Consider the following 25,982-nt stretch of genomic DNA (forward strand, 5'->3'; position numbering starts at 1 on the left):
ATAAGTGTGGCCCTCGTTAAAACGATTTACGAGACTCACAAAAACAGAAACAAACTATTGTTTGTCAGCATCTCGCTCGTAAACATTCGAGTCATTTCCAATCCCTTTACTACCCCATCTTTCAATCTGCTCCTTTATTGCCTTATTTTGTTTACATCGGTACTCATCGCTCCTTTTTAATAGTTTGCGCCTTTATTGCCTGCCTGGGAAAGCGGGAAAGGCGTCTGCAGAGTGAGGCCTGTGATGACGTCACGTTTCTTCACCGAAGGATTGAAGCGCGCCAAAAAAAAATAATAATAATAAATAGATACAACGATTGAAGAGCGCCACGACAACGACGTCATTGAGGCCGACTTCGCACTTGTGTTGCTCCCTTTTGGCGACCTTCCGGACTGCCCGCAGACCATCAAATATATGCGCAACATCGAATATGTTACATCATTGTGCACAGACCACCAAATAAAAGGCAGACATGCCACACTGAACGTGTCCAACGAGCCCATCAACTCTAATGGCAAGACTGAGTGTTTTGTTTCATTGTGAGCTGAGCGAGCGGCCGCTTCTGTCGTCGTAGCGAAATCTAAGTGTTTGCCGGCATCTGCTGGAAGCGGAGGGGATTGCAGGGCAACCGGGGCAACCGGTCTGCCACCATGACAACAAACCGCCAGCCCTGATCCGAAGACTGACGGCGATTTGGCCGATCGAACCGCGGAGTCGTGTGCACGCTTTGGCAGCGACTTGGCAACATGTCAAACTTGGCACCTACCCGTGGTTGAAATAGTGCAGCGTGCAGAGTCTCTGTCGCCAAAGCGCGCGCACGCGTCGGCGCCAATGAGGCGAGGCAGCTTGGCAAACTCTTCGCACGCTCTCCTTTATTTCGAATTTTTCGAAATGTTTTGAATACATTTGAAATGCCCAAATCCCGTATTGAAATGGAGTATTTGGCTCAGGCGGAATTCCCGCCAATGCTTGGCTGTTGGTTCGGGACCGTAACGGGATCGATGGAGGACGTTGATGCAAATCCACAAAGCCCACAGGGAAAAGTTGCGAAGGTTCCCCGATGGGACTGGACCACTTAGTCTTGCTTGTCACTTTGGAAGACTTTGTTGGAGGCCCTTCAAGAGCCCCGACCTCAGCCCCCTTTGACTACCCAGCCCAGGCTACGGGGACGGAAAGAAGCGCCTCTCGAAGTCCAGTAGCAGCTGTCGGCCCAGGAATTCAGCTCTGCGCCCAAGCCCAAAAAACAGACGCTCAGCTCCGCATCAAGTCCCAAAACGGGCTGCCATCACGACCGCGGCTTTGTTTGCGCTCCACTTACTTCCAGAGAGGCGAGAGCCGCGAGGAGCCGGCCTCACCGCCGCTGCCACCTGCCATCAAGCAAACATCGAGCCTGGGTTACGGGTTCGACGCGTGGTCAGGCTTTCAAATTTGGCTTTTGAAATGATAGCGAGGGTTTGAAAGTAAGCTTTGTAGAAAACGTTTGACCTTGCGGCTGTGTGGCCTCAGAGCAAGACTGAGGGCGCGCGCGCCGGTCCCGCCGCTGGTCGCCATTGTCGCCGCGCTCGTTGTGGGGGCGCTGTTGTTGTTTACCACCTGGACGTCCGGGCCTGGAGGAAGTCCTCCGCGTTTGGCTCAGAGTCCACTGGAGGACTTCCAGCATCTCCAGCACCAAGTCCGCCGTCAGCAGGTGAGCGTTTTCCTGGACACGCGCAATCACACTTCAACCCCGACACTCAAAAATCAGAAATCACAAAACCGTGATACAGTCGCCCTGAAACACCAATTCTAGCCCCAACCCCGTCAGCCCGAAATCTAGCGAAGCCTAACTTCAGAAAACCACGCCTTAACTCCGAACCCAAAATGCTTTCATGCTAAAGCTAACCGATCACCCTGAGCCCAAAGGGCCGAACGCCAAACTGTGAAACCAACCACCTTCATCCTACCCTCAAAACCGAAAACGACGCCTGAGGGATTGCAGTTGGAAAAGCTCATCGATATTCTTGAGTAACCTTTTCCAGCTCCCATTGGGCGTTGCAGCGGCCCTTGCCCCGCCCCCTGTGCTTCTTCTCAGCCAAATGGAGAGTTCCACTGATGGGACCGGAGGGGACGCCGACCATGGGGATGTGACGGTCCTCAGAGCTTCTATGAGAAAAAAAAAAAAAAGTTCCGTTGAGTTAGACCTCCGAGGAACCGCTCGAGCAATCGCACACTCACACTTGCGGGGCGGCGCCCCCCCAGGAGACGCGTCTGCGGCATCCACGGATGACTGGGCTGCTGCGGCGAAGGGCCGTTTGGTCCGTGGGCCGCTTTTCCAAATCCTCCTCGTGACCACAGCGTTGTGCTGGTGACACGCGGACCCGGGGCCTCTGGACCTCTTTGTTTGGGCCGGCAACTGATAATTGGGTGCAAAGTTGTGGCACATGCTTGAAAGGAAATCATCTGGATCTGGATCAACATTTGCAAAACTTCCAAATGTGCGAAATCTCGTCTGCTCGTCAACATTTGCGGGACAATGATTTTCAAACATCTGGTGGGGCAACACCAAACTTGCCCCTGATGCGATATCTCCACTAGTGAGCGACAAATCGTGGTGAAATATGTTTTTTAAAAACTCTGGCGGGGCAGTGCAACACTTGGCCCATAAGAAAAATCTCCACTACGTAGATAGGCCTTGTGGAACATATTACAAAAAAAAAAAATCTGCTGGATCTGGTGGGGCGGTTCAATACTCGAGTGCCGAATTCCCATTGGTCAACGAAATGCGTAGTTAGAAGATGGCTGACAATATGTCAGGATCATTTTTTGTTTCAGGCTTTTGAAAAATCCACAGAAAGGATCCAAGGCGGCGGCGATTTGCGCCTGGCTTTCGGACGTGCTTCCTAAGGCGCAAAATCGGCCAACGCGATTCGTCTCGTGTTTGATGAATCTCGTTGTGCTCGAAACGGAGCCACGAGTGGGCAAACTCAACTTTTGGAATTTCAACCACGTTTACAAGACGGGTTTAAATCGCCAACGATGACTTCTTTGGGATACTTGTTTTGACAGAAATTGTGCTTTTCTTCAGATTTTGCATTTCTATCAAGTGTGAGGATTTGGGATTCAGATCATATTGGATTGTCATATCGGACTTCACCGCTGGGCACATTTATCCAAGTTTTGATTTATAGATTTGGTCAGTATCATCTGGGTTGATGAGAAAAAGATCTTTTGTGCAATCGCGGTCCAAGTGCAAACACGCATCCAATCAATCAATCGTTCCTGAAAGATGATCGCTAATATTGATCGACACAAAGCCAAAGGTGGGCTGCCCCCTCCCCACCCCCGGGATGTCAAAAGTGGAACTGAAGCTTGATTTCGACAACCATGCACTTAGCCCGCTCTCGTTCTCAGGCTCAATTTGTTGCACACTTGCGCACTCGATTGGCCCAGAACCCACAAAAATGAACGGCGCAGCCATTTTGCCCTTTTGGCAGACGGAATCGTGGCTTGCCGATCGTCTTCCACGTCTGTTTCGCACTGGCAAACGTGGTGAATCGTGACGTATGGCGCACGATCTTAGCCCAGCGTCAGCATGAAGCAGAAGTTAGTTACCTGGTGTGGCAGGAAGTGGCAAATCCATGCACCAGCTGACACTTTTGCGTCCGTGGGGTCTCATGACAAGAAGAATGCCCGCAACTTCCCGGGACAAATTCTGCGGCGACACTTTATTTTGTCACGCTTCGTCTGTATGGCAGCTGTCAATCGCGTCCACGGTGATGTAGTGTCGCATCGTGCAACTAACTTCCTGTGGGTGTGTGTGTGTGTGTGTGTGTGTTTGCGGCGGGTGTCTCAACACGCATGTGTCAATGTGCAACCAGTCGAGCGCACTTCCTCATCAGCTTCGGTTTACCCTTCCCAGCATAATCTTTTCTGTGCAGGAATGACGTGGTGAATGGTTGTCGCATTTTGATTTTTGGGGGGCTTTTTTTTTTGTGCGATGGCACCGCAGAAAGCAGCAGGAAAAGGGCGATGAGAAACATGGGATCTGAAAAGAAAACCGAAAGTTACACGAACGCTTCACACAACACACGCACACGTCTGCTCTCTCGCTCGCGCTCGCGTTCTGCCACTGAACCCGTGACGCCGCTTGCATCCACCAGATGTCGCTGTCGGCCGAGTTTCGGCCCTCCTTGCCATAGCGCATGCGTAGTGCGCCGACGTCGACGTTTTCCGAAGTAACGGTCGTGTGGCACTTCCGGTACTTCCGGTGGTTGTATTTTGAAAGGGCGCAGAGCGGACGTGTGGCTGTTGTCTTCTGTTGGCCGTTGAGTTTGATGCTGCGCGACGCGGCAAGAAGCGGACCGACGAGCGGACCGAGAGGCGGACCGCCACCGCCAGCGACGGCCAAGCAGCAGTAGCGGCGGCAGCTGCAATATGGCGACGCCAGGACCGGAGCCCCTCGCCGCCCAGCCGGCGGCGGCGGCGGCGGCGGCGGTGTCGTCGTCGTCGTCGTCGTCGTCGCCGCCCGGCCACAACGTCGACAACGGCGGGCCCGCGCCGCCCAACAGCCGCGGCTTGGAGCGAGCGCTGGAGGAGGCGACGCTCAGCGGCGCGCTCAACCTCAGCGCCAGGAAGCTCAAGGAGTTCCCGCGGACGGCCGCCGGACTCGACCTGAGCGACACGGTGGAGGCAGGTAAGCGGGCGGGCGGGCGTGCGGGCGGGCGGGCGGGCGTGCGTGCGTGCGTGGGGGGCTGTCAGTGGATGCGTTCCCCTGGAATTCCCCCCGTCGCTTCCTGCCCGTGACTCGCGCAGGCTTGTCAACATCCACGGGGGCGCGCGCGCCGGCGTCAACCTGGGAGGTCTACGTCGTCACAAAGGCGCGTCAGGCGTAGCAAATTTCCGCTCATGCTGTGGCGCGGAATGAAGCAAATTTGGGCTCCAGTCAAGTGCACACTGCGGAGTTGCAGCTTTGAAGTTTGAGCCACACTTGTCAACTGTGGTTCGCGAAGCTCACTGCCAACGTCTGTTTTTTGGTCAAACGTTTTGGAGCTTGATGCCTCTTCTACATAACAAAGTCAACATTTTTATATTCAATATTTGCGACGCCGGACAAACAAAAGAAAAAAAATGGGGGCTGGGGCTACGTGAATGTGGATAACACTCCAAACATCCCGCCTCCCCACCACCAGCAAGTGAATGCCCAGGACGCACATGCGGCGTGGCCCGGCGTGGCCCGGCGTGGCCCGGCGTGGCCCGGCGTGGCCCGGCGTGGCCCGGCGTGGCCCGGCACGGCCCGGCCTCTCAAATAACACACTTGCCTGGCCTAATGACCCTCTATAATATGTAACGAATAAGTAATGCTATTCATTTAGATATGAAGACACTGAAGATGGTCATGATTTCTCACAATCATTTGAAAATGTCAGAAACAGACAAATATCAAATGCAAAAGACTCTTCGATGCAACTGATGGGACTTTGCTTTTAAAAAGGAATTGACACTGTCCCATCACTGCCGAGCTTTTTTTCGAACAGGCCCGTGTTGGGGACCCCAGATGAAGTAGGATACTGCACTAGTGGAGACTGGACTGGAATAATGCAGTCGACTAGAGATTGTGGCGCAGGATGACTCAAAGTGGACACAGGCGTGTAATATTGCAGGAAAGAGAGACTGCGGCCGCTGAGGTTAATGAAGCAAAATTGAGGCTGACGTACGAGGCAGTAGAGTGGAGACGGAGGGGTTGAAATGGTGCTAAATGGAGTTGGAGACTGTGGAGCATGATGAAGGAGCATGGACACTGCTTCATAATATTGCAGCAGCAAAGCAGAGGCTGTGGGTCATAATGACGTAGCGTCGCAAGCTACGAAACGGCAACGGTCTAAGCTAACATTAGTCCGTGTGATTATTTTTGTCATCTGCGGTCGTGGCTCCAGAAAAGCGAGGCCAGCCTTGTCTGGCGTGAAGCCGCTCGGAATCGGCCCGAGCAGGAAATGTTTGGACGGGGAGACATGCTAACTAGCCAGCTAGCTAGCGGGCTGTAAGCTAGCCCCGAAGTGACGGGAAGTGGCCGCACCCCAGCTCATTGTTTTCTGGAGGCCATCCTTTCCTCCACTGGAAGCCGAGCAGCAGCTGGCGCACCGCCCGAGTGCAGCGCCGTCGCAACGCAACACTTGCCCTTTGACTTACTTTTTTAGTTTTCAGCACCCAAAAGTTCAAGATTTTCCCGTAGCGGGGCGAGGCTATGGTGGTGATCGGAGTTTGACATACATCAAAAATAGATTAGCAACGGAATCCGTTTGATTGCGTTTGTGACATGCCAAAAATGTACATGCATAAAATCTGCTGTCAAAAATGTTTTTTTTTCCTCTTGAATTCCCGAATCAACTTCAGCCCTGATTAAAATGATCAAATGCACATTTTCCTGATTGTAATGCTTTAAAGTGGAAGTCAACCCAAACACATTTTTTCTATGCAGGCCCACTAGTTGAAACAAGGCAATATGATTCATATGAAATATGAGTTAAGCAGCAAAATCCAGCCGTTTTGAGCCATCTGCGGGGGCGGCCATTTTGTCACTTCTGTCGACTGAAAATGACATCACAGTTGCTCGGGGTTCAGGTAACGACCAATCACGGCTCACCTGTTTTCTGAAGCTGAGACATGATTGGTCGTTATCTGAGCCCCGACGATGTGTGATGTCATTTTCCGGCGACAGAAGTGACAAAATGGCCGCCCCAAGAAATGGCTCAAAACGGCTGGATTAACTCTTATCTTATTCCACAATAAGATGGAAGGAGGGGGACGCGGTTCCGATGAGGCGTTGAGACTCGGTTGTTTAGCAACAACATTTATTTGAGTCTTTTCTGCTTTCATTTCTTTCATTGCAAATGCTCTCCCTGGACACGTCTGAGGCTAAAAATGCCTCATGCAAATGAGGAAGCTCGGGGAAAAAAAGCCGAAGAAAATGAATGGCGCGCTGCCGATGTCAGTCCACAATTCGTGCTATCTATTTTTGGATGCGTTGCATCTCAGCAGACGATCCGAACGCAAACGGCGACGCTCGCTGGCCCATTTCGTGCGCGAGACCGAAAGACGACGTCCGCGTGTAAAGACGTCATCGTCTGCGGCGTCTCCCGATCGGACGCACGCCAAATCCTTTTCAATAAATAAACTGGAGCAGTCGCTCGCCGCCGCCCCCCCCCCCCCCCCCCCTACCAAATGTAGGCCAAAATCCCCCACGCGCTCACACATCTTCACACTGTGACTGTGGCGCACCTCTTCAGGCTTCTCGTAACAAAGCGTGACGCTGACATCAATGAGCGTTTTCACACGCTGGCACGCAGTCAAATCAAACGGGAAGCTTCTTAAGTGGCAGTCCAACTTCGGACCCAGTTGTGTCTCGCGCTCGGTGGACTTGGTCTTTGAAGGACCCCTGGAATGCCGGAAAGGCCCTAAAATGATTAAGACATGAATGGGGGAGGGGTCCCAATTCCTGCACTTTTGTAGTGTCGTCGTCGTCGTCGTCAATGTGGCTGGGATGCGCCTTTCAAACGTAGCCGCAGTCACTCGGACAAAATGTCCCTTTTGAAAAGGCCCTGTGCAAATGGCCAATGTGAGCCTAAAATGTGTCTTTTCAAACGCGGCGTCTCGCGACCTGTCCAATCGCGACGGACCAAATTTGCGGCGGTTGCTCAATCAAAGCTGATGGCGGGGCTGAATTTTCAAGCAAGTTGAAAGAGGCGAGTGCGGCCACCCAGGAAGCAGACTTGCTGCTCCGTGGTTTTTTTTGCGCACGGCTTCTGGGCACTTTTTGGCTGTGGGTCTCCTCTCGTTGGACAGGCGGAGCACATTTCAAGACGCTTTGGAGCATTCCTCAGCGTGATGACGTCCACACTTGACAGCGACGGCTCGTTGGCTTAGCAACAATAGCTCTGTAGCGCTACTTGTACGAGACACACGCAGACCCCACCCCCCACCCCCCCCCGCCCCCCATTGACCCACATTTTACTCAGCCTTCATCAAACCCGTGTGCGTGTGTGTTTTGACACGTCTGTTGGGGTCCCGGTTTGAGCCAACCTTTTGACCGTTAATCCTGTTCATTTCTTTTGAGCCCCTTTTGCAACTTCCCTTTCCAGAGAGCTAACGGCGCTAGCTAGCTAGCTCCCCCCCCCCCCCCCCAAAAAAAAAAGAGAACAAAGACATAACGCCGCGCTCTCTCTTCTCCTCGTCCTACTTTTTCCCAAAGTGGGCCGGATGAGGAATGACGGCGGGCCACCAAAAAGATGGTAGGCCTTACGTGACGCCGCCCACAAGAAATCATTGATTTAGCCATCGGCGACTTTATTGACAACGCAAGGAACCTCCAATGTCGCGTTTGGGCCTGTGTGTGTGGGTGAGATTGTCTAAATTTGAGTGACTATTTGGAACTCGTGTTTTTTTTTTTTTTGGTGAGTGTGTGTGTGTGTGTGTGTCCCCATCCAAATGTGCTGACGTGCTCCACGTGATCTTGGCACGCGTGATGACCCCCCAAGAAAGCAAACAAACAAACAACACAAAACAAAGACATGTATTAAAGCCCCCTGGGAACTCATCTTGATAGCATCAAAGAGTCCCTGCAAATGTTTGTTTTCCTGGGCAAGATGGAAGCCACGCACGCGGAGGGCTGGATGTCTTGCGTGTCTTGCGTGTCTTGCGTGTCTTGCGTGTCTTGGATTACGCAGCGTTTGCTCACAACCAAAGCAGCAGACTGCATCCAAACACATTTGGACATGATGACGTTAGTCTATGTTTAGAAATTGGACAAAGTGCAAATATGCAGTTCTCTGCCCCCACCAACGCAGGCGCACACACACACACTCCCACTGGTGCTGACACACATTTTCACCGCCACTCATGCGAATCGACTCGCTCTCTCTCGCACAACGGTCTGCATTCATGTAGAAACGCTCTCATGCTGGCTGCGTCGCGTTATTTGATTTGGATTATTTTTTTTGGGGTGGGGGGGGGGTCATGAGACCGTGGGAGGACAACACTTTGTGTGTCTTTGATGCTGACGACGCTTGCTGCTGCTGCTGCTGCTGCTGGGTCACGTGACCTCCTCGCTACTCCTGCTGCGGCTTTCAAACATGAGCGCGCGCTCTAAAAATACACACGCAGATGTGCGTGTCTGTGTGAGTGAGTGCGCGCGCGTGTGTGTTGTGTGACCACGGCGGCTCCCTCAGTTGTAAAAATGGCGAGTGGCCGATTGTGGCATTTCGTCGAGCGTGACGGCGGTGACGCTGTCCCGTCCGCCGCCGTGCATTTGAAATGAACTCACTTTTGTTTTCGCAATGAGACAAGGGAAAAGGAACAAGCCCGCTCTGAAAAGAAATTCAGACTAAATTTGAAAAAACAAACTCAAAAATGAACTTTCATGAGAACGCTTTTAACCTGCACGTTCACTTGCGAAAAATCTTCATTTAGATTTGAACGTTTCTTTTCACGTTGTGGTTGCATCTACAAATTCGCCCATTTGCAGATTTTTTTCCCCGCCTGAGTAGCCCGAATGTGGACATTGTGATTTCCTAGGAACGGTGCCAAAGTCATCGTTTGAAAATTCCCACGCTGGCGCCGATGTCGAGAAAGGAGGTGTTGCGTATCGCTAATGGCTCCTCGACACGCCGGGCGTCATTCACAATAAGACGCAACGTGTGCGTGACGACGTGCGACCACAAGCGGCTCGAGCAAACTTGCTATATTTGCTATTCTTGGGTATTGAGCTGTAGCTCTCACTTTCCAAGGGTTTGCCCAGCCCCGCTCTACCGCACGTACTCGAGTACAGACCGATGTCAGTGTGCGCGTGAGCATCCCGGTGTGAGTCGTGGCCTACAGCAGCTCCTTGCCAGTCTTCTCCAATTGTTGCTGCTGCTGCTGCGTTCGATAAACCAGCGAGCAGCGAGGGCGCTCTCCTTTGCCCACGCGGCAGCGCATCACAGTGCCTTCATTCCCAAAAGGTTTGCCGAACACTGTATCTGTTCAGAACATTTCACAGCACAATTCATGAAAACGGTTCAAGTAAATCTTCCCAAAGCAAAGTGACTTTTGAATGCTGCCATTTTCTTTGGAGGAGGACGAGGAGGTGAAGGACGGCGCTGACGAAGAACGACAGCATGGCCGAGGCGTGTTGTTGTTGTTGCACTTTTGCCGGAGTCTGTTATTACAGGGAGGAGTCTTGCCTTTTTCCTGAGGATGCAGCTGCACACGCGCGCGCGCACACACACACACACCAACCAGCATTTACACCCAGCCCATACGTGCCGACCTTTGCGGAACTGAAATGCGCCAGGCAGCCACTGTTGTCCTGGCAAAGTATGGCAAATTGCAAGCGTGCGTCTTTCAGCCGCCTTTGTGTGTCACGCAAGCTCGTTGGCAGTCTTTGAGCTCAGGCCAAAGCTACAAACGTGTCTTGTGGCAGCTTGGTGCCCAGGAACTACGTGGGTGGGTTGAGGAGGTTCATTTAGGCAAAAGTCGTGCTTTGCCGCCATCTGGTGGCATCCACGGTAATGACCGTGATTCGCAGCCATCTGTTTCCAAAGCGGCCTGCGGCCCTTTTTCAGCGCTTGACCTGATCCGTCAAGTCGGGCGACAATAAAAGCAACGGCGCTATCAAAGAGACGCGTGGACTGTCTTTGTCCGCCAGGGAAAAAAAGGCGGTCTGGAGCCTTTTGCCTTCTTATAATCAGCAGTTGAACATGAGGTGGTTTCTGGTTTCTGACCAAAAAGCGGAGAAAATGAATATAGTTGCCGGTGGCAAAATGAACGTTTGCGGCTTGACAAACGGAAACGTTCATGCTATGAAATGAGCCACTCGGTCATGTGATTTGATGTTGACTTGGTGTAGAAGAGGCAAGTGACGTCATCATCAAAGCCAAAAAGTGCTCACTGCGTCCAAACGACTCGATGAGATGAGCTGAAGTTGTTGTTTGACTTTGTTGCGCGTTCGGCGCTCAGATTTGTCCAAGAACCGTCTGTCGGACGTGCCCTCGGAAGTGTGCCACCTGGTGGCCTTGGAGAGCCTCAACTTGTACCACAACTGCATCAGGAGCATCCCGGACGCCGTCATCAGCCTGCACTCGCTCACCTCGCTCAACCTCAGGTACGCAAGAAAACCCAAAACCGCCGACAGCCTCGTTTGTGGCCAAGCGTTGCAGTCGAGGCCAAGGCTACTGATCGCATTGCATCCGACGCCTCGTCTTCCAACGTCAAATTCTCTCTTCTCTCATGGAATAGTCGGAATGAATGGCATGGCATCATATCGAAGCAGAATCAAAGCGGATCGCTTCACTTTTGTTTGACGGCACGATTGCGTTTTTGGAAGGCAAAGGAAAAAGAACGCAATTGGGCTAACAATATCAGGAATGGAATTGGGATTGAATAGCATCTTAAGAATGAATGCCGCCGTCCGGCGATTGGAGTCGATTGCATCCGAGTGTAAGCCGTTATATATAATGTAGCCTCAAGGGTATTTTTTTCCCGTCTGGTCACGCGCGATTCCCAAGGTGTCATTTCTTGTGTTGCGCTTGCGTGTCACTTGGCGTGCCAATGTCGTCATTTCAGTCGCAACCAGCTGAGCTCGCTACCGGCCTGCTTGTGCACTCTCCCGCTCCGAGTCCTCAACGCCAGCAACAACAAACTGGTCAGCCTGCCCGAGAGCGTCGGACAACTGCGCCGCCTCATGGAGCTCGTACGCCCACCGCCGCTTTGGACTATGTACTCCGCAATTCCAGTCAAAAGGATAAAATAAGGTCAAATGTGATTTTGTCCCCCCCCCCTCCCCTCGCAGGACATCAGCTGCAACGAGCTCACAGCTCTCCCGCGACACATCGGGCGACTGCGGGCGCTACGGGAGCTCAACGTACGTCGGAATCTGCTCTGCGTCCTTCCCGAAGGTCGGTCTGCCCCCATCAAATGCGAACATGCTAACTGTTACTATCCTAGCTAGCTAGTCCAGAAAATGCCAAGGGAGGTCGCTAAGGACTTGATGTTTTCTATTGCGGTCGTGTAGTATTTCTATGACATGATCAAATGCTAAGATGCTAACAGTAAATAACGCTGACGGATAGAAAGTTGTTTGTTGTTAAATTGTGCGCTTTAGTCTGCGACTAAATGTTAGATGTTAAGAAATAGTAGATGTTAACATATCATGAGGTAACAGTGTTTTTAGTTTAGCTTAGCGACAGGGAGGCTAACGCTGCCGTTGTTGTGTGCGCGCAGACCTGGCCGACCTTCCTTTGGTCAAGTTGGACTTCTCGTGCAACAAGGTGTCGACCATTCCGCTGAGCTACCGCAAGATGGCGCAGCTGCAGGCCCTGCGGCTGGAGAACAACCCGCTGCAGAGCCCGCCGGCACAGGTGCCGCCTCCCGAAAGCCCGCCCGCCCGCCCGCACCCCCAAAGCGGTCGCGGAGCTTCACTTAGCCACATTTTGTTACATTACAGCCATATCTCGAAATGGATTCTTTGTTTTCCTCAAAATTCTTCACACAACATATCATGGCAACATTATTTTTTTTCTAATAAGACAAAATAAATGTACGCTAAGCATCGTGTGTGAACCTTCTTTCCAGACTAAAAACTTTGCCGGACTAGACCTGAGAGAACATTGTAGTCCCTAAAACGGCTAAAACGTCTTTCATTCCTTTCCCCCTCAGATCTGTCTGAAGGGCAAAGTTCACATCTTCAAGTATCTCAGCATGGAGGCGTGTCGCAGCGACAAGATGGCCGACGCGCTCTACCTGCCCGTCATGGAGCGCCTCAGTCTGATGCGGTGAGTTGCATGCTGGGAGGCTAAAGCTAACAGCAAGCAATGGCTGCTAAAGGGGGGGGGGGGGTCAAGACAGCATCTAGTGGCTGTGCCTTTTATAGACACCGCACCCCAATCAGCCTCCTGGTGTGTCATCCACAAATAAATGTCAAATAGATGTGGCCTTTTTGAGCTGATTATTTTGGCTCAAAGTTGCTCTTGTTGATGTTCATGGACAGCCGGTTTGTCATAAGTGTGAGAAAAAGAAATGCCTTCCTCAGATAGAGGCCTCACCTTAGCCTGCAGACCAAATGGAGCGACTGCAGTTATCTCACCGATTTGTTGCTCATAAATTCCTGCCACTTTGTCAGCCACTTTGGAAAAATAAGCGCTCTCCTCAAAAAAGCAGCTTCCTCAAATAGATGCCACAACTTGCCCAGCAGACCAAATGTACACACTGTAATTATGCCATTTGAAGAACACTCATAGGTATGGACGAGACTGTTACCAGGTATCGGCATCGGGCCGATACAGGCCTTACTTGAAGGCATCGGATACTTATGCCGATTTCGGCCGCCCATACTTAAGCACAACTAATCTGACATGGAGTAAGTCCTCCGCGTCCAGTAGTTGATGCTACAGTGAGCAGCGGCGGTTTGACACATCGGCGAATCATCAAGTTGAGAGCAATCGGGTGAATTGAAACTTTTTGTTTCAGAACTTGTCAACGTTTTACATCAAAATATCATTTGAAATACCTTTAATTTCAACATTAACTTAAAAATATAACCTTTTCATTTCATCAAGTATATTTCGAATATATTTTGCCCATCTGTTTATTCAAATTCAAATCAAATAATTCCCCAAAAAAGGAATCCGTTTCTGGGTGGGCCCAGAGAGTGAGAGAGAGAAAAATGTGCTTCATGCGTGCGTGTGCATGTGCGTGTGTGTTCTCGTGCGCGCGTGCAGCGTGGAGGACGTGATGGAGCAGCAGAGGAAGCAGGACAGCGACTCGGGCGTCGGCAGCGACATCGGCGACAAGAGGCTGTCTGCAACGGAGGTACGCAGCGCGCGCGTTGGCGTACGCCATGGATGCTCACGATTCCAAACGCTTGGAAGTAACCTTGTGTTCATATCTGCCCGCACGCTTGATGTTTGGAACGGCGTCGTGCGCGGAACGATCCGTTTGCTTGGGCTGCCAGCGTCAATGGGCCACGTTCGCGCCGCGCCGCGCCGCGCCGCGCCGCGCCACGTTCGCGTGATGACAAACAGTTGCGACGCACGTTGGCCCCGGCGCCGCCTGTCCAATTGGTTTTGCTGAAGCCGTCCGCCTGGCATGCTCGCGGAGCAGGTCTCTACATTAGGCACACTTAAGCGATTTGCTATGACAAACGTTTACCAATCGAGACATATCTGTGTTTTATATCCACTAAATCAAACCCCCTGCCAAAAAAATTGATTTGTTCATGTTTAATTGTAGACAAAAATGCAAATTATTAGATCGATTTAAAACTACATTTTGATAATAGTAACCGATAATAATAATAACAACAGTAATATTTGTAACATACCTATTATTTATTCAAATGTATTTTTATGTCATTTACATTTGAAAAATGTGAATTAAATGTCAATTACAAAGAGGTCAATAGTCACTTTATTTATTTGAGTAAAAAAACGACCTGTATTCCTGAAGTCACAAACATTTAAAAATGTTCTTTTACTAAATCAAGCGAAATAAAAACAACAAAAAATGATAAGGTAACAAAATATTTTCTGTTTTTTAAATGTAAGAGTCACTTTCATTCTTTCAATTGACCTGAAGTTAAACTTGAAACCCCCCAACAATCCAATGAATGACTTTTCTTTATATCATAAACACGATTCATATTTTGTTTTGATTTGTTGTGACGCGTGCGCGCTGTTGTGTCGGCAGCCGTCGGACGAAGACAGTTTGAGCCTGAACGCGCCCATGAGTCACATCACGGAGGAGGACGGACTCGGCAAAGACGACTCCAGCGAACACATCAGCTCCCTGACAGGTACGCCCCCCAGACGCGCCACCTAAATAGACTTCAATCAGCCACAAGCGGGTCAGAGCAGGCGCAGCGCGAAAATGGCCGCCAAAGACGCTCGCTCACAGTTGAGCATTGCCAGTGAAAGGCGGTTAGCTGCACAGCAGCATTTCTTCAACGCTGCCTTTCACACACACAACGCGCTCAAGCAGGTGCAGTCTTGGTAGTCGTGCTCAGGCGAAAGTGACAATTGCCGTGCCTGTGCATGTGCACATTCTCACCGAGACGACATTTACATGAACTGGTGCTCGCGTGCACCAATTGTCTGTAATGAATGTCTAGAGACAAGACAAACGGAATTTTGGGGGCCCCTTCCTTACCCCTCGATGTCAACAAAGTGGAAAATTTCAATTTCAGTGGCTGGCTGAGCTGCGTGGCCATGTTTTGCGCAACATCGAGCTTGTCCTTTGCCTGTGCAGATCCCAGCTCGGAGGCGGTGCGCCTTATCGAGGAGAGCCCCACCGAAGCGCTGAGGGAGCAGCTGGCCTACCCGGACGCCGCCGCTCGCTTGGTAGGCTACGGCAAGGCGTGCAAATGTCATGTTTTGGCAATTAAAGAAGTTTGCTGCTTTTGTCAAGCAAAACAAAAAGTTTGCGTGTTGTAAGAAAAAAAAAAAAAAAAAGTTAAAACATCGCACGTCCTACGATCGCAATGTTCAAAAGACACATCGGGCAGGCCTAGCGCAAGTGGATGGTACCCATTTGAACTGTCAATGTCAAAAGCCAACATTTTGTCAACAAATCTGTTTGAATGGCAAAATGTAGCATTTTTGTTTCTTAAGGGAACGAGGCTTTTGTGGCCTAGCTGCATTTGAGCCTTCTCCTCATCAAATTGCATGTTCGTGGCCACAGGTGACATTTTGGTCGCTTTTTTGTGAGCAAATGTAGCGTTTCTGCAGCCTTCCTGACATGGGCGGCGTGCGTTTGGCTTTCAGGGCCTGACGACGACGACGACGGCGGCAGACTTGGACGAGCCGCTGAGGATCGACGAAGACTCGCACTGGACGTCAGAGCAGGAGTGAGAAACTTGCGTACACAGAGCTTTTAGCAATGCTAATGCTAATTGTTTGCCAAAGACTTTGGCACGCCTGAAGATGCTTGCTAGTGCATTTGATTTCCAAAAAAAAGAGCCACCTTTTGATTGATTTTTTAACTCTGGAAAATGTCATGATAGCATTCTAATTGGCATAGTTAATATTCATTGAGATCCTTTTTTTTTTTCAAACTCAAGTCTTCAGTACATTTAATGAGGTGTCAATAAATATTCATTATCTTCCTCATTTATATTGTACATCTTTTTAAAATGTATTTTTAGTCTTAGTTCTAATCAATAAGAACAGAATATATTTTTTTATGTATGAAATTGATTTCAGATAATATTTGAACCTTCATTTGATGTTATTGTAGTTCTTACTTTTATATTGTACATTTACATCATTAACATTAATAATGAATGTCCTAAGTCGCAGTGAACTTAAAAAGAAAAAAAATCTTCATGTCAAAGTATGCATTTCGATGATTCCTGTGTCCCCATCAATTGCAATATTGCATGAAGACTGACGACGAGCAATATATTGGCATGAATTGCAGGTCAAAGGTGACGGGGGACGACGGTGGGCTGCACTTGGACATGATCAGCCAGTTGAAGGAGGCCGTGGAGCTCCTGCAGGATCCCGGCAGGTCAGCCCTCGCCCTCGCCCTCGCCCTCGCCCTCGCCCTCGCCCTCGCCCTCGCCCTCGCCCTCGTCCTCGTCCTCGTCCTCGTCCTCGTCCTCGTCCTCGTGTTTGCATCCCAAATTCTTCCTCACTGTGTGCGCTTCAGAATCAACTTGGAGCAGGAGGACCTGTGCGGCGTGCGACTCTACCCCGTGGAAATGGTCCCAGTGGACCAGTCGCTCAAGTAAGTCAGCACCGCATCTTGTTTTGGTGGCAAAGTCGAGCCTAGCATCCACCACTAACGGGACTTTTTGTTTCCCCGCAGCGGGCAGGACAGCGATGACGAAGGTACCGCACCGAAGGTAGGCACGCGCCACTTGAATGTGTTATTTAGGAAGGTTTACATTTCCGAAGGGTTCGAACGCGAAAGCACGCAGATACCTCATTTCCGTAATGACTGTAATTTAGCCGATAGCCCCCTCCCCCCCCCCCAAAAAAAATCTGTGACGGGGTGACTCCACAAATGCGAAAATGCGGCGGTCCACATATTAGTGGTGATGAGGCCCGGTGTTTGAATTGCACCTTGAACGTCAGCTTTACAGATGCCAGTTGCACGACTTGACAACAGGTTGTATGAAAAGGTAAGAATTGGCCCATGAAGAAATGTTGAAAGCCTCAACTGCGTCCTGCAGCAGCGGCAGCAGCGGCAGCAGCGGCAGCATGTGGCGGAGGCGCAAGAGGTGGCAGGTGACTTTGAGTTCCAGAAGAAGCGGCAGATGATTCTAGAGAAGGCCCGCTTTGAGGCCCAGCTGGCATGCCGCCAGTACGAGTGGCACATGTCCGTCCAGGTACAAAGGTGGGCGGGGCTTCCCGTCTGAAAACGGACGCCCGCTTCAGCGGCGTGCTTTGGTCTGCTGTGGTTTGCGTGCTTCACACACAACCCGACGCCACTTTGTTTGAAGTCGGCCCCCAAGCTCCTTTCACTTGGAAATGTGCAAGGCATGTCGATCACGAGTCGACCAATGAAAAGCTCTGGTGAAGCCATGCCCAAAAGTCAGCCGCTTGACCTTGAGGCAGACATTTTACGGTCATTTGTGGCCATTTCCGGGCTCCTCCAATCTTTTTCTTTTTTTATTTTAAATACGGTCCCCCTACGCCAGTTTCCCTGAGCAAACTGAAATTTGGTGGGTTTGCCTTTCATGAGTAAACACCCCCAAAAAGCCTCAAGAAAGAAAGGAAGGAAGCAATTGTGATATGAATTGGATAGTTTAAGGTCTTTTCGGCCGTTTCCGAATTGCCTGACCCTAACCCCAAGTGCCGCTAATCAACATGAAACTTGGTATCAAAACGAGACCCCCAAAAAGTCTGAAGGAGCCTTCTGTGAAAAGACAGCCAGTCTGCCATTTTGCTTTTAAGTGGCCATTTTCGGGTCAATTTGGCCATTTCTGGGGCTCCTTGAATTTGGGGGAAAATTGTCCCCTGGAAGCCAGTTTCACATAGCACATAGCATAGCATGAAATGTGCTAGAGCTGTCTATCATAACAAGACCCGGCAAAAAAAGTCTCAGGAAGTCATGCCCGTAAATAGACAAGAAGTCACGGAGGTGGGCATTTGCCGGTCAATTGCAAGTGCCATTTAAAGATGGCCTCGCATTTTCACTTTTCAGCTGTGTGGTTTGTGCGTGCGTGCGTGCGTGTGGCCGGCCCCATTTTTGTGTGTCTCACGATGCATCCCTTTTGCCTGAACACTCCTTTTTTGGTTTGGACCTTTGTGTTACCGTAGCGACTGAACCGTTCTCCGGGCAGACCTCCCACTATGTCCAGCGTGCCGTTTGGCCTGAAACCTCGCTCAGGTGAGTCGTAATACTCGATGTGATCTTAGTGCAAACTATCCAATCCAAACCTTTTGATGACAGCGCCCCCCATCGTGAACGTCAGTTGTGTCTGCCTTGTACTAAACTCGTCTACTCGTAGTAGTGAAGTCGTAAGTCGGAGCTAAATGTGCTAATTGCTAGCTTCAGTGGACAACTCCCGACTGCCGCTAATATGCTGAACATGTAGCATCTTAATGCTAAGCGCAGCAGCTTGGTCGTGCTTGTGTGGGGCCTTTTGTTTGCTGCGCATGTGACGTGATGCTAACAGCTAATGACACTAACGTGAACGCTAACGTGAATCTTTCTTTTTTTTTTTATGTGTGCTGTCTCGTGCTGTCGCCTCCCATTTTGACATCCTTTGACCATTCCCCCCCCCGTTTATTTGCAACTGTTGCGATGATCCACCGCATGGACTTTTGCCCGCAATGCACCCGCAATGCACCCGCATGCACGCGCCCGCCCCCTCCCCGGTTGCAGCCCCGTCTTCGCTGCCCTGCTCGCCCCCTCCCTCCCCCACCCATCTCTCACAGGCCCCGCCCCTCTTTGGAGGTTTTCACCGTAACCGCGGCAACGGAGGCGTGTCGGAGCGCGGTAGGTTTTGGCCCGGCGCCATCCGGATCGGAGCAACTTTGTCGCTTGGCTTGTACGGGACATTGCGCAATTTGCCAATCACAATCGTGTCCTCAAGTTGCATGATTGAAGCCAAAACGGTCATCGTGATTATTTTTCGCAAGATATTTTTTTCCCAAGAAAAGGTTTGATCACTTGGAGAAAATGTCGTTTTTCAAGAGAACGGAAGTATTTTTTTTTTTTATGAATTCACACAAACGGCCACGAGCCCGTTAGTGTAAAGGAGCCACTAATGGACTAAAATGGCTTAGGGGGACGCATGACATCACCAGGACGTGTTGGTGGTCTAACAATATTAAACATAATTAAAGCGACACTTCTAATGGAGTCCGCTGATAGTGTAGTGGTACACACGCCTGAGTTGTGTGCGGGCAGCGTGGGATCGATTCCCGCTCAGTGACAGTGTCTATGTGTGCCCTGCGACTGGCTGGAGACCAGTTCGGGGTGTAGTCTGCCTTCGCCCATTGACGGCTGGGATAGGCTCCAGCAACTCCCCGCGACCCTGTATAGGATAAGCGGTTTGGAAGATGACATGACATGACTTCTAATGGAGTTTGAATTGGTCTTCATGAATCATCAGCTAGCTCATGAGTGAAGGTGTTAATTCATTCATGTAGAACTGGACTGTGCCATGGAAGTGTTGCTGGAAAACACAAACGTGTACTTGTTGTTCAGTGTTCCTACGCAGCCACAAGAGTGTGGAGTGTGTGGACCCGCAGTTCACCATGAGGAGGAAGATGGAGCAGCTGAGAGAAGAACTGGAGCTGATGGAGCAGCTGCGAGACGTAAGGAGCCGGCCCGGCCCATTTGACACATTCGGCCGCCGCGCCCGCTTTCTCTTTGCCACTTGTCCATCAATTTGCCATTTTGGCCCTTTCCAGGAGCGCTGCAGTTCTTTTCAAAATGTCGGCCCCCAAAAGATTGTTTGACGTAGCGACAATTTGAAATGGTCAAGCCTGTCTGCCCTTTTGAATTTGAATGAAAAGGGGGCAAATATTTTTTGCGCACAAACGGAGTAATTGCTCCCCCTCGTCCCGCAGAGCATTGAGAGCCGCCTGAAGGTGGTCCTTCCCGATGACCTGGGCACCTCGCTGATGGACGGCGTGGTGCTTTGCCACCTGGCCAATCACATCCGCCCGCGCTCCGTCGCCAGCATCCACGTGCCCTCGCCCGCCGTGGTAGGCCCCGCCCCGCCGTCCCGTTTGGGCTTGTCCGTGCCGCGGCTTTGGAATCCTTTGCCGACGTTGTCTTTTTGCCGCAGCCCAAGCTCAGCATGGCCAAGTGTCGGCGGAACGTGGAGAACTTCCTGGACGCCTGTCGGAAGATGGGCGTGCCCGAGGTAAGGCCGCGTGACGCAAGAGCAACTCTCGGCGCCAACTGGGCACGTTCTCAAGTTTGAATGTCCCTAATGCCTTCAGCTCGAAAACCCGATTGCAGCCTCGGAACAACCTGAAAAAGAGTTTCGACTAAAATGTCAACGCGGAAAGACCCAAACCTCGGTTTGAGAACGAGCCAGATTCAACCCGAAACAGTCCCAGTTGGAAGCGAAAGATGTGCCCGATTTGAACGTGAAAATGTCCCAGTCGAAGCTGGCGCCGCTCTTTGATGACAAAACACTCTGCGGGCCGGTCTGCCTTTGTTTCGTGTTGCCGAAGCTTTTGCCGCGGTCCTGGCGGGAAGGCTGAGTGAGCGCTTGACCTCACCCGTCCCGTTTTGGGGACTCGAACCCGTAAGCGCTCAGCCTTCCTCACAGGAGCTTCCTCTCGCGTCATGGCTGCTTCCTCCATCCGAGCGGCGGCTGCTGCCTGTTTGCGCTCACTTGTTTTGGTTCTTTTTAGCGTGGGCGTCCTCTGCACGCAATAGCACACATGCTACATTGGCAATGCTAGCCATCAAACGTCTGCTCCTGTTTTGCGCTAGCCTGATGTTCTTGTCTTAGCGGTCGGAATGTGCCGCTAAACCGCCGACAACATGCTACCCGTGCTAACATCGCTAGCTCGTGTGTTGTCACGCTAGCTGGCTGCAACCTGTGCTAACGCGCTGCTTCCACCTCTGCTGCGCCGCTCATGTTGTGGACCAATAGGTGACTCCAGTGAGGCACAGGCAAATGGTTGAAAGTGAAGATGAGATTTGTACACATTGTCAGCAGCCTTTTTCCTGGAAGCAAAACAATGAGCCTCATTCACTCATAAATGAGTAGGAACATTCGTACAAGGTGAGCGTGTGAGCAAAGTCACCGTGGGATTCACAGCACAGCACGTGCGCGTGCCAGCCCGTTTTCTTTGCAACACTGCGTGTGTTGATGAGCGCTCACGGCGCCCTAATTGGCAGAAGTCACGCCCTTGAGCCGCAACAGGAAAGGACGCCTGTGGCGCGCTCCACCCACACAGCCACCTTTAGAAGCAATTCTCACGGGAGGCCACCTGTTTTCACCGTTCGATAACTTGACGAGTTCCTTCTAGCGTGCTGGCTGGCTGGCTGCAAGCGGGCTCATGCCGACAGCTAACATGCTGCTAACTTCCTGCTAGCTGGCTTCAAGCTACCCGTGCCAACACCCTGCTAGCTTGCGTGCTAACTACCCGCTAACAGGCTAGACGCTACTCGTGCTAACACACCGCTGGCCCGCTTCTCCTCGCCGGTTGCATCAGGACGAGGAGGAGGCGGACCACCACCTCCTCCTCCTCCGGGTCAGCATCCCCGCTGGTCGCCACGGTTACGCCCGTCCATCTCTGTCGCCATGGTTACCGACTCCCTCTCCTCGCTCACTTTTTAACCTCTTGCCTCTTCTTTCTGTTTTCGCTCTCCGCCTGGATTTTCCACCTTTTCCTCGTGGTCGTCTTCCTTGTGTCTTTTCCCCCCTCCCTCATTCCCACTCCTCCTCCATCCCTCCCTCCTTCTCCTGGGTTTGCCAGTGTTCTCTTTGCTCCCCGTACGACATCATCCAGCGCCGCCTGCCGCCTCTGTGCGCCACAGTCAGGACGCTGGTGGGCAGGAAGCGGCCGGAAGCCATCCGGCCTCAGAAAAAACAAAACGCCGCCCCCCCCGCCGCCGCCGTCGCCGCCGGACTCGATCTCGGTGACCACTCAGACCCCGCCTCCGGCCTGGCGGTGGTGGGACCTGATTGGCTGCGGCCTAGTTCACGTCCTCTGCCTCCTGCTGCTCTTTGCCGTCTACGTGTGGAGCGAGCTGACGTAACCGCGGCGACGGCGAGAACGCCCCCCCCCCCCCGAAGCACACGTTACAATAGGACGGGTTTCTCATTTTCGCACAATTACAACCCGTAAAGGACCAGAATATCAACCCGATACTGAACCGCAACCAAAAATGCTCACAATTCAACCTGAAAACAGTTCAAATTGTAACCTTTTGAGGCAATTTCTATTTGCACAAGAACGGCCCAGTTTCAGCGACCCCAATTCTACAATGAAAGCAGCGAGACAAGCCCAATGTCAACTAGAAAACGAGTCCAAATTCAACCTGAACACGTTCTTACTTTGAACACGAAAACAGCCCGATCGATATCAGCCAAAAAACGGCCTGCCGGTCGGTCGCGAGATCTGATTGGCCGCAGCCTGGTCCGCGTCACGGCTGCGCATCTTTTGCAGCTGTCCTCATTATTGGGATCCAAAAATGCCAATGAATGAGAAACGTGGCATAGAAAAGGATGCTTGACTAGCTTCCCCCGCTAACGTCATGCCGCCTGAAAATAGAAGGCGCGAAAACGCAGCAAATGCCTGCCTTAAAGGATCTCCGTTTGAAATTAGAAACAGCTCCTCCCATTCGGACCTGAGAACGGCGCCAGCGAAGGCAGCCGCACACATTCTCACTTCCAAACTCAAAACGTCTCCCATTGTTACCAAGGCGAAGCTAATGCTAGCCTTATGTTAGAATGGAAAGGTCAGCATTTAGTGTTAGCTTCTTCTCGTGTTGACTTTTGGATATGTTCAGTACATTTTGAATATGTGAGCCACAAAATGCTGATCTCGCACAATCCTACCAGAATGTCTTAACGGCGCAAAAGCGACTGCTGCTCTTTTGGTTAAGCTAGCAAACGGCGCAAACGGCTGGCGACCTGCTTTTGGCGGTCTGACACACAACACGAAGAGGTGTTTTGTTTTGGGGTTTTTTTCCTTCCAGAATGTCCTTTTGAAATCAATTCAGCTAGAAGACTTTGTAGATAAGCTCACAAGCTAACATCTGAAATGATCCCTTCCAAAACAGAAGCCATATGGAAAAGCTCAGTTTGAAAATGTGAATTTTGTGCTTTGTTGTGTCCTTGAAAACATTGACAACGATAAAGCAGACTTAGACACTTTTGATGTTTGTAACAAAGAAACCATATTTAAGCATTTGTATGTTTAGTTAATTAAGCTGCTAAATTATTGCATTGATTTATTTGTGTTGTGTGGTGATTTTTTGAAGCCGCTGCGCTCGCCCGTTACGGGCCGCGCCCACGATGGCGTCATTTCCGGAGGCGCAGCTTTTGAAGCGGGCGGGGAAAGTTGTGCTGGAGTTGTGTTTGAATTTCAAACCCCAATTTCAATGTAAAAATTCTTTTTAATTTCTCATTTTTGAAATACTGAAAACAGACCAATTTGAACTGAAAAATCTCCCAATTAAGATCTGAAAGCCAAACATGAAAATGGCCGGATTTCAACCTACAATATTCCCAATTTCAACTTGGAAACAATGAAAACATGTTTCATTGCCCCCAATTTCATCTAACGGCAGCCCAATTTGAACCTGAAATTGAGACTTAAAAAAAACAACTGCCAAATCGCAACCTTATAGATGCTCCATTTTAAAAAAAAGAGAAAAGAGCGGAAAAATCCCCAAGTTGAACCAATTTTCATGTGACAACGGATACATTTCAACCTGAAAGCGGGCCCAGTGTCAAGTCGACAACTGCTCAAATGTAAGTTTCAAATTTGAAGCCAAAAAACGGCATTCAACGCTTTTCAAACGACCGGGGAGCCCCAGTATGCAACTGAAAATGGCTCGTGCCATCCTGAAAACAACCCAAATGGCAAAGTGAAAACCACCCACAGCGCACAGCCGCAAAAGTTCGGACCTGAAATGTGCCAAGTTTCAACCCAAACTGAGGTTAGCCTTTCAAAGTGGCCTTTGAAACAAGGCTGAAGCTGGGGGGAGAAAACTACCGTGGGCTTTTCAAATCAGGGTTAGGCTTTCAAACTAGGGTTTGGCGCTCAAACGAGGGTTAGGGTTTAGAAGTCGGGTTTGAAACTAGGTTGGGCCGCCCCCGCCGTCCGAGATGCCAAAGGTGCAAGGTTTTGAAGGCGCGCGCGTCTGCTTGCAGGACAAGCTGTGCCTGCCGCAGCACATCCTGGAGGAGAAAGGCCTGCTCAAGGTGGGCGTCATGGTGCGGGCGTTGCTGGAGCGCAAGCCGCCAGCGCCACCCGCGCCGGGACTGCGCGCGTGAGGACGCCGCCCCCGCCGCAACGTGGACCCCCCCCACCCCACCTCACCACACCACAACACAACAAAAGGCAAACTTTGGGAGCGCCTCAACAAATCCAGACACGCTGTGAGTTTTTTGGGGGTCTTTTTTCAGGACTGAGTTTGAACTTGAATCGTTGCTGGCTTGTGTGTGAAAGACGCCTGTCTGCCATTGGCGGTTTTCTCCCGCTTGGCTGGCTTCCTTCCGCGTGACCAAATGACAACTATTTGACTTTCCGGCCATCCAATTACGGAAACGTCTCAATTTGAATTGGAACAATTCGCCGCCGAAGCGCCGTTTGTATCGAAGGGGCAAGCAAAGTATATTTCTAAGCGGGACTTTGTGTACATTGAAGATGATGAACTATTTTTGCCAAGTCTATTTTTTATCCTTTCTGTGTGCATTTTTTGCAAGGACGTTCGCGGCATCGCGTTGGATTTTTGGGTGGTCGTTTTGAACCAAGTGGGCATTTTCGCTGGCGGGGCTTGTTGAGGGAAGTGTGAGGTGGCTGCCACGAGGCTTCTATTTTCTTTCTTTTTTTCACATTTTTCAACTGTATTTATTTATTTTTTGCCACAATGTTGTCATAGGCGAGCTCTGGTTGACTCCCACGGCTCTCGTGCTGTCTGACGCCGAGTCAGGAAGATCCTTCAGAATAGTTTGCGCCTTTATAAGAAAAGTAGGTCAATGCAACTTTAAGATCGATACACTACCTTAGCAAAAAATGAAAAGCTCACCATCAAATGACGACTGTGCTAAATCTCATGTTTTAAATAAATAAATGTGCTACATTTCACATTTGAACGTGGCAACTTGAGAAAGTTTGACGCAAAACAAAGCAAAGCAACTGACATTGACAATTTCGGTGTTTTGTGCTAAAGTGCAGCTCTGCTTACCTCTTTGCTTTGACACGATGCGCCTTTCCCTTTTGGAAGTCACTGGCTGAGAAAATTGCTGCGGGGCGGGTCAGCAATTATGGCAATTTGCCACAATTTGGCAGCTACACAATTTTAAGTCTGATGAGCAGTTTATCTTAGCCAAAACGACTCCCCTAAAAATGTGAATTGGCTTCTATTCGAATTCTCTGCACATGGCATAAAAACAATTCATTTCAATTTTTTAGAAGCTTTTCTTGTGTTGTTTGAAAGCAGCGCGACATTCACAGCAATAAAAACAAAGTGACACTTTAACGGCACTTTAACTTTTCTATTTATGATGTTTTATTGAGTCTTTTTTTTTTTTTTTTTTTTTACTGTGACGCTAATGATGTTTTGTATTTAAAAAAAAAAAACATGAACCCAACTTGTGTAAATATCTAAACTTGATCCACCGGGAGCAAGCATATTTATATTGATGGTGAACGCTGTTTTTTTTTTTTTTTTCAATAGTTGCTGATGCATGAAAAGTCCCTTTAATGCGCCTTAACTGCTGTGGAGCTTCTTGTACATACAAAATTGTTTTATCACTGCAAGTAATAAAAAAATTTAAAAAAGTCTGCATTGTCTTGTTCCCAAAGGCACTTGAGCCCTTTTCA

General features: G+C 50.4%; 3 protein-coding genes across 4 annotated transcripts in view; 1 reads left to right on the forward strand and 2 right to left on the reverse strand.

Moving 5' to 3' along the window:
• Window positions 1-25,982, reverse strand: part of med4 (mediator complex subunit 4) — a 116,317-nt gene that overhangs the window by 50,213 nt on the left and 40,122 nt on the right. The window lies entirely within an intron of this gene.
• Window positions 856-4,797, reverse strand: LOC147136914 (uncharacterized). Of its 2 annotated transcripts, none has more exons than XM_086052583.1 (6): window positions 3,592-4,797; window positions 2,215-2,392; window positions 2,010-2,142; window positions 1,485-1,699; window positions 1,319-1,363; window positions 856-1,224 (listed from the first exon to the last, which is right to left on the reverse strand). In XM_086052583.1, the coding sequence occupies exons 1-6, from the start codon at window positions 3,653-3,655 to the stop codon at window positions 1,161-1,163; spliced, it is 699 nt and encodes a 232-aa protein (XP_085908709.1). In that variant the 5' UTR covers window positions 3,656-4,797; the 3' UTR covers window positions 856-1,160. The 2 variants fall into 2 exon arrangements, with proteins under 2 accessions (XP_085908709.1, XP_085908708.1); XM_086052582.1 differs by having other exon boundaries at window positions 1,319-1,367; window positions 1,486-1,699; window positions 3,592-4,794.
• lrch1 (leucine-rich repeats and calponin homology (CH) domain containing 1) lies at window positions 4,219-25,943 on the forward strand. Its single transcript, XM_086052578.1, is given in 20 exon segments — window positions 4,219-4,672; window positions 10,969-11,113; window positions 11,575-11,701; window positions 11,801-11,906; window positions 12,232-12,368; window positions 12,667-12,782; window positions 13,728-13,818; window positions 14,695-14,800; window positions 15,253-15,344; window positions 15,768-15,850; window positions 16,423-16,512; window positions 16,654-16,731; window positions 16,813-16,849; window positions 18,270-18,339; window positions 18,838-18,951; window positions 19,666-19,775; window positions 20,031-20,168; window positions 20,252-20,329; window positions 21,903-22,058; window positions 22,060-25,943. Coding segments are annotated over 20 exon segments (2,259 nt in total). The 5' UTR covers window positions 4,219-4,413; the 3' UTR covers window positions 22,186-25,943.

Source organism: Filicampus tigris, chromosome 14 (genome assembly GCF_054856515.1).
Source record: "Filicampus tigris isolate MCC_2025a chromosome 14, RoL_Ftig_1.0, whole genome shotgun sequence".
NCBI lineage: Eukaryota > Metazoa > Chordata > Actinopteri > Syngnathiformes > Syngnathidae > Filicampus > Filicampus tigris.

What these genes read in the sequence shown, in the direction of transcription:
- LOC147136914 (XM_086052582.1), bottom strand. Translation starts at nt 3,655, where the DNA reads ATGAGACCCCACGGACGCAAAAGTGTCAGCTGGTGCATGGATTTGCCA. An exon ending in GCCACTTCCTGCCACACCAG is followed by an intron (nt 2,393 to 3,591) that starts GTAACTAACTTC and finishes CCCAATTATCAG; the next exon opens with TTGCCGGCCCAAACAAAGAG. An exon ending in GGGGGCGCCGCCCCGCAAGT is followed by an intron (nt 2,143 to 2,214) that starts GTGAGTGTGCGA and finishes TTTTTCTCATAG; the next exon opens with AAGCTCTGAGGACCGTCACA.